Source organism: Bison bison, unplaced genomic scaffold, assembly GCF_000754665.1.
Source record: "Bison bison bison isolate TAMUID 2011002044 unplaced genomic scaffold, Bison_UMD1.0 scf7180017864533, whole genome shotgun sequence".
In the NCBI taxonomy this organism is placed as follows: domain Eukaryota; kingdom Metazoa; phylum Chordata; class Mammalia; order Artiodactyla; family Bovidae; genus Bison; species Bison bison.
The window spans coordinates 12819156-12826816 of record NW_011495082.1 but is presented as its reverse complement, the minus strand read 5'-3'; the positions used below and the strand labels follow the sequence as shown (position 1 = coordinate 12826816).

Below are 7661 nucleotides of genomic sequence, written 5' to 3'. Positions count from 1 at the left end.
CCCCCCCCCCCCCCAAAATCTATGTTTTGTTTATGTCTTACTATCCTGTAAAATATCAAATGCAATTTGACTTCTTTCACTGATTCTTCCATTTGCTTAAATTTTTAAGGTTTTCTTCCTGGGAAGATTTTGAAGAAGAACATGGCAAAGGCAGAGAATATGGTTATGCAAGCCTCCACAAGGAGCTTGAGCCGTTTCTGTTGCGAAGGGTTAAGAAAGATGTGGAAAAATCTCTTCCTGCCAAGGTTGAACAGATTTTAAGAATGGAAATGAGTGCTTTACAGAAACAATATTACAAGTAAGCTGTAAACAGAGAACATGTTCTGAGGTGCCCCTTAGCCCTGATTGAGTCTTAGAGAGCAGTAACAATTCTTGAATTTTAGAATAGGTTTATTGTATGGCATAGTGAGGCAGAGAGAGATTTAATGGCATGTCTAAGATCACAGGTGATAGAAGACTAATTCACCTTATAGCACATCATTAATTGTGTTTATTTTGTACTATGTTACAGTATAGAAGGTTTCTTTTTAAGTTTTAAGATTGCCATGATACCAAGGAATTATTACATAATTCTGATGTTTATGTTATTGACAGGTGAAAGTAGAAGCCAGAGAAACAAACTTAGAACAAAATTTTAGGCCCCTCTGCTTTTTGAAAAATGTTAATAAATCATATTTTGTATAATTTATGTATGTTTGGATCTGTATAGTAACACTTCAAAGAATCAAAAAGAAGTATCCATCCTAGTTTCTGTTCAGACATTTAGTTGCCTAAAGCTCTGCTTCATGCATTTGAACTCTCAGAAACATATTTTATGATAAGTGTATAAGTGCCATTCACTTTAAAAATACATTTACTACATAAATTTTACATTTTTGTTATGGAAAACTTCAGACCATATACAAAATAGGATAATATAATAAATTCCATCACTCGAGCTTGGTCTTCAGCTCATAGCCAACCACCCTCACTTCCCCTGTTCTGTTGTTTTGAGACAAATCAGATAAAATTGTTTCAAGTTCCTTCCAAAACTAACCTTGTAAAAAGGAAGAAAATAAAAGATGTTAGACAAGGTAAGTCATGGTGAGAGGAAATGTTACGCATAATTTGCAGTAATAAAATAGCCACTTATAATTTATCTCTTAAGTTGCATGTGTATTGTGTAACTATTTTAGACAAGGCAGTTTGGCTAAACCAGGTATCCTCATGAGGTGTGAGGTATCTGCATTAATTGCCCAGCATAGCAAAATTTGTTGGAAAGTTAAGATAGATTATAAAGTTGACCATTTTAAAAATAAATTTTGGGGTAAAGGATTAATGCACTATGCAGTATTAATTCACTATGTTAAGCCTTTACTGTGTATAGTAATGGTTCAAATAACAATGTGTTGTCATGGTCTTATGAATGAGGTTCATTTAGTTTTGTGAACAAAGTTTAGTCCTTTGTCTTTGGAGTTGAACTTCATAATGGTGCAGTTTTACTTTGGTACTTAATTTTTTTAGTGATTTTAGAATTCATCCTGGTAATTCTACTATATCATTTTCATAATCTTTTTTTTTTAAACAGGTGGATATTAACTAGGAATTACAAAGCCCTCAGCAAAGGTTCCAAGGGCAGTACCTCAGGCTTTTTGAATATTATGATGGAGCTAAAGAAATGTTGTAACCATTGCTACCTCATTAAACCACCAGATAATAATGAATTCTATAATAAACAGGAGGCCTTACAAGTAAGAATTTTAAAATTTTATTACTTCATGGTAAAGCAAAATGTTTATTTCAGCTTTAAGTGAAAATACCACAATGTTCTAATATATTGGTTAGATGTTCCTTTTGGTTAAAGATGTATTTAAATGATGGTGCTGTTTATTTTTTAGTGTTTATAAAAATATTTTAAAGTTATAATTTATCCATTTAGTCATTTTGATAAATTTTTTGTAAAGCTGATCTAACCATGATCTGTCACACTTTATCCAGCAAAAACCCCTTAGTGTATTTTTTGTTGTGAAAAAAATTTCACAAATAGTGATTTTGCTGAATTTGTGACATGGCAAATGGTAGTCTTAAGGGCATCTGGACCTTAGATCTTCCTCTTCCTATCACTTCTGGAAGACAAATGAAGAGTGTAAAGAAGGCACAATACTACATCCAGCTGTAGTATTGCTTTGAAGTGCTGTCAGTGACATATAAATTAGAAGACACTTCTCACTCTTTCAAAACCTTTGATTACTTAGTTGTTTCTTCTTTCAGTGTATTGTCGCTTAGTTGTTTTCAGCTAAGACTTTTGGAGAAATGCTGTGATATCTAACAAATAGAGTGAAATGGTGCTTTTTTTTAATTTGGTCTCCAGAAAATGCAGCAAAACCTAGGTGCTAAATGGCAAGGAAAATGTAGCTCAAGTCATAGAACAAATTGGTCAAGGTTCTAAAAAATTTTGAAAACGTAAATAAACTATGTCAACATTATGAAAATTAAAAATCTTAATTTAAAATGAAGAAACTGAAGTGTTGTGAGACATTTGTTTCATTAAATACAGCTCTTTTAACATGTTATAACAATTATAATTTATTGTTTCCTTATAGCACTTAATCCGTAGTAGCGGAAAACTAATTCTTCTTGACAAACTGTTAATTCGCCTAAGAGAGCGAGGCAATAGAGTTCTTATTTTTTCTCAAATGGTGCGGATGTTAGATATACTTGCAGAATATTTGAAGTATCGTCAGTTTCCCTTTCAAGTAAGCATTTCATTTTGTCTTTTTTGTTGATTTAAATTTTGTCTAATCCCTGGGCATGTTTGAAATTCTTTTGTAAATGAAGAGTAGATTTTATATAACCTATACTCTTTTTAAGAAAATAGATCTGTTTAAAAATTTTGTCATTATTCCTTTTCTTTTTCTTCTTGACTTTACATTTAACAGCAAAACAGTTTTTCTTTGTGTTTCTCTTCTATGTTCAAATTAAAGGGGCAGCCTTATGTATTAGGCTTTAGTCTGAGGAAGGATAGGAGAGAGCAGCACTTCTGGTGTTACCTGAACTGTTGCAGATTCTGAACGTTGTATGCTCATAGTTATTCTAGTGCATAGTTTGCTGAATAAAAATACATGACTTTAGAGAATATACCAAAGAGCAAAAAGGGCTTATATTCCATCTATTCAATATTTATTTTGAAATTCATTCAATATAATTACAGCTAATATGAATGTTTGGGCTTCCCTGGTGGCTCAGTGGTAAAGAATCCTCCTGTCAGTGCAGGAGATGCTGATTCAGTCCCTGGGTTGGGAAGATCCCCTAGAGAAGAAAGTGGCAAGTCACTTCAGTATTCTTTGCCAGGGAAATCCCATGGACAGAGGAACCTGGCAGGCTACAGTCCATGGGGTCGCAAAGAGTTGCACATGACTCTGACTTAACAAGAGCAAATGTGATGAATATTTAATAGAGTCAGTCTTAGTACTTTACATCTAGTTTATTTAATCCTTAGAGCAATTTTATGAATAATACCTGAAACATAGCAACTAGCATATTGAGCTAATAAATGGTGTGTATTTAGTGCAGACAGTAAAGTAGAAGTAGAATTACAATGATGAACCTCATCATGCATAATCCCTGCTCTGTTGGAGCTTACAGTCTCATATGGGAGACAGACATTAAGCAGGTAATGACAAATAAATGTAATGTTATGACTCTGGTAAGTGCTATGAAGAACAGATGTTGGGTGATATCAACATGATTGAGATACATCTAGTCATTTAGGGGGAAAAGTAAAAAGAGTGAAAGGTTTTACTAGTTGCAATTTTTCATGAAAAACAAACTTGGTACTTTAAAAAAGCTTTTGATTTTGGACTTTTCTTGTTTAGCTGATGTTTAGTAAACACTTAACATAGAATGGGTCAGACACTGTGCAAAGTGTTTTACTCTGTTCTCTCACTGTATGAAGGAAGTAGTACTTCCTGTGTTCATTTACTGAGGAGGGAAACTGACAAGGAAAAAAGGCAAATCACTTGCTCAAGGCACTGGTGAACAGTAAAGATGCTCAAATGTGGGCTGTTCAACTAGAGCCCATGGGGCCCTGAATCAGTGATTCTCATATTTTAAAACAGAGGGCTTTTGCTGAGTTCCTCTTATAGTTTCTGACTCAGTAAGTCTGAAATGGGTCTCAATTATTTGCATTTCTAAGTTCTCACTGATGTGTGGGTCCATAACCACACTGGACTCAATCAGTGCTTTTTTTAAAAACTATGGGCTCTAACCCATTAATGGATCTGAGGATCAGTTTAATGGGTTGTTCAAATGTTGTACTAAAATTTTTTTTTTTAATGAAATAGATAATAAAATAATGAGGGTATTTCACAGTACACTGTGTCATGAAACTTGCTTTGAGTGTATACTGTGTACTCATTCACATGTAAAACATATTCTTATAGTGGGTCTCAGGTAAAGTGACGGTCAGTGCTATTATTTACTATTAGCAAAAGTAGTTCCGGTGGTTAAGAACACAGACTTTGGAGACAGAATGCTTAGGCATTGCTTTCCTACCTGTAAGTACCTTCTGGTCTTATCAAAAGTAGTGCTGCTTTTTCATACTTGGTTTTAATTGCTTTCTAAAGTTTTGATTCTGTTACAATGTAGTATTTTAATGTTTTATTCTAGAGATTAGATGGATCAATCAAAGGGGAGCTGAGGAAACAAGCTCTAGATCATTTTAATGCTGAAGGATCAGAGGTATGAATGCTTTTAAAATTGTAAATAATTGTTTCAGTCATTATTTTAGTTATAGTTTTTTAAGAAAAGTGTTATTGGTGATGGCCAGTTTTGATTTACAAGTGAGGTTTTAAATTCCATATTATCTGTTAAATATGAGGAATTTTACCCTTTTGTATAAATACTATTTCAATATAGGACAGTTAATTTGCTTCTAAATAAACTAGCCTGTTTTGATTTAGAATTGTTTATGAATTGTTTATTATTCCCATATATATTTGTATTTGGGAGTCTTGTTTATTGGTTTTGCTAGATACATTTTATTAGCAATTTTAAAACTATGTTTCACTTTTGTTGGTAAAATACCTTTTAAAGAACTGTGTTAATTCAGGGCAGTGTTGGGCCTTCCTTGCTCCACATGGGCTTTCTTCAGTTGCAGGAAGCACATGCTGCTCTCTCATTGCAGCTCACAGGCTTCTCCTTGCAGTGGTTTCTCTTGTTGTGGAACTGGGGCTCTAGGTGTGCAGGGTTCAGTAGCTGCAGCACAAGGGCTCAGGAGTTGTGGCTCACCGGCTCAGTGCTTGCGGCGCACAGGATTAGTGGTCCCACAGCATGAGAGATCTTCCCTCTCCAGGGATCGAACCCATGTCTCCTGCATTGGCAAGTGGATTTTTTTTTACTTCTGAGTCAACAGGGGAGCCTGGTAAAATATTTTTAAATTCAGGAATTCAGTTATAAAATTCTCACATTGATTATTCACAGTCACAGTTAAGATTTTAAAATTGTGCCTTTTATATTTCCTTATAGGATTTCTGCTTTTTGCTTTCCACAAGAGCTGGAGGTTTAGGAATTAACTTAGCGTCAGCTGACACTGTTGTTATATTTGATTCTGATTGGAATCCACAAAATGATCTTCAGGCACAGGCTAGAGCTCATCGAATTGGGCAAAAGAAACAGGTATTTTTTATCCTCCTTATTTTACTATTTCAGAGTCTTTTTTATCATCAGTGTTTAGAATTTATTTCAGTTTATCCTTCTTGTTGAAACATGCATATTGTTATTGAACAGATAGAGTGCAGAGGAGCTTGAATTTATCAGAATCACCTGGAAATTGACAGAACTGAGAAAACTATGCCTGAATAGGATCATGTACTCTTTTTTTGATCATAATTCTGTACACAGCTGTAGAATATAATGTGTTTCATTCAGTATATAAATATATATATTTTAAAATATCTTCATATACTTAACTACTGAAAGGGATTTTGCTTCATACATTGTTCTTTTTTGTTAGCCATGTACCCATAGGCTTCTCCTTGCAAAATAGCCATTCTCATAATTTTTGTATAACTCTCTGGAACAGTTGTAATAGCCCTTGAGAAAAACCATCTGTCATCTTTTTGATATCTTGGTCCTTGTATTTTAATTACATTTACCTTCATCTGGGATAGTGCCTGAAACTTCTTCAAAGCAGGAGGTGATGAACAAGTAGCACAAAAAGGCTTAGAACATTTTATTTACTTTGTAAATATTCATATTTTCAACTGAGAAATAAATCCATAATATAAAATGAAAAAAATGTTTTACCCGAATAATTCTCATAAAAGAGATGGAAATTTGAAACAGGGATAACAATAAGCCAAGACAAATTACAGACTGTTGAAAAACGAGAAAATGAGGAGATAGGATATTCCTTCAGGTGAGCTGGGCCTAATGTATTTGTGAAGAGACAACATATTTCTGTGTTATGAATGAAATGGGGGAAAGTGATTAATTGCACTGATAGGCAGCTCCTACGTTGAAATCCTCAACACATGGCTAAACAAAACATTCCACTTATGCTACTTAAAGACTTTGGCCACCACATCCTCTAATACAGGGTAGAAGAAAGAGGAAATATTAGGAAAAGAACCAGAACCAGTAAGACAAAATACTATAGAAAGCTGTGTGGTAGACCTCTGGGATGAATACCTGAATATAATCACAAAATAATGCAGTCAACTTTCTTTTCATTGTGTTAAAATTCTTTTTTTAAGGTAAGTATATGTATGAAGTATATTTTCATTACTAATGAGGTAGATTCTTGATTATTTCATTATTGATTACGTGTAAGATTCCTATGGTTCATGTACTTGCTATTTTAGTAGTCAGTCAGTTCAGTCACTCAGTCGTGTCCGACTCTGCGACCCCATGAATTGCAGCATGCCAGGCCTCCCTGTCCATCACCAACTCCCACAGTTCACTCAAACTCGCGTCCATCGAGTCGGTGATGCCATCCAGCCATCTCATCCTCTGTTGTCCCCTTTTCCTCCTGCCCCCAATCCCTCCCAGCATCAGAGTCTTTTCCAATGAGTCAACTCTTCACATGAGGTGGCCAAAGTACTGGAGTTTCAGTACTTTCAGCTTTAGCATCATTCCTTCCAAAGAACACCCAGGGCCGATCTCCTTTAGAATGGACTGGTTGGATCTCCTTGCAGTCTAAGGGTCAAGAGTCTTCTCCAACACCACAGTTCAAAAGCATCAGTTCTTTGGCACTCAGCTTTCTTCACGGTGCAACTCTCACATCCATACGTGACCACTGGAAAAACCATAGCCTTGACTAGACGGACCTTTGTTGGCAAAGAAATGTCTCTGCTTTTGAATATGCTATCTAGGTTGGTCATAACTTTCCTTCCAAGGAGTAAGCGTCTTTAAATTTCATGGCTGCAATCACCGTCTGCGGTGATTTTGGAGCCCAAAAAAATAAAGTCTGATACTCTTTGCACTGTTTCTCCATCTATTTCTCATGAAGTGATGGGGCCAGATGCCATGATCCTCGTTTTCTGAATGTTGAGCTTTAAGCCAACTTTTTCACTCTCCTCTTTCACTTTCATCAAGGGGCTCTTTAGTTCCTCTTCACTTTCTGCCATAAGGGTGGTGTCATCTGCATATCTGAGGTTACTGATACTTCTCCCGGCAATCTT

At 35.2% G+C, this 7661-nt stretch overlaps 1 protein-coding gene across 2 annotated transcripts in view; it reads left to right on the top strand.

Annotated features, from left to right (window-relative positions):
- CHD1 (chromodomain helicase DNA binding protein 1) overlaps positions 1-7661 on the top strand; it is a 74819-nt gene that overhangs the window by 37816 nt on the left and 29342 nt on the right. For both annotated transcript variants that reach the window (XM_010831965.1, XM_010831964.1), the window contains exons 15-19: positions 110-298; positions 1568-1730; positions 2583-2735; positions 4648-4719; positions 5506-5655. In XM_010831965.1, the coding sequence (XP_010830267.1) occupies positions 110-298; positions 1568-1730; positions 2583-2735; positions 4648-4719; positions 5506-5655 (727 nt within the window). The remainder of the gene's footprint in view (positions 1-109; positions 299-1567; positions 1731-2582; positions 2736-4647; positions 4720-5505; positions 5656-7661) is intronic.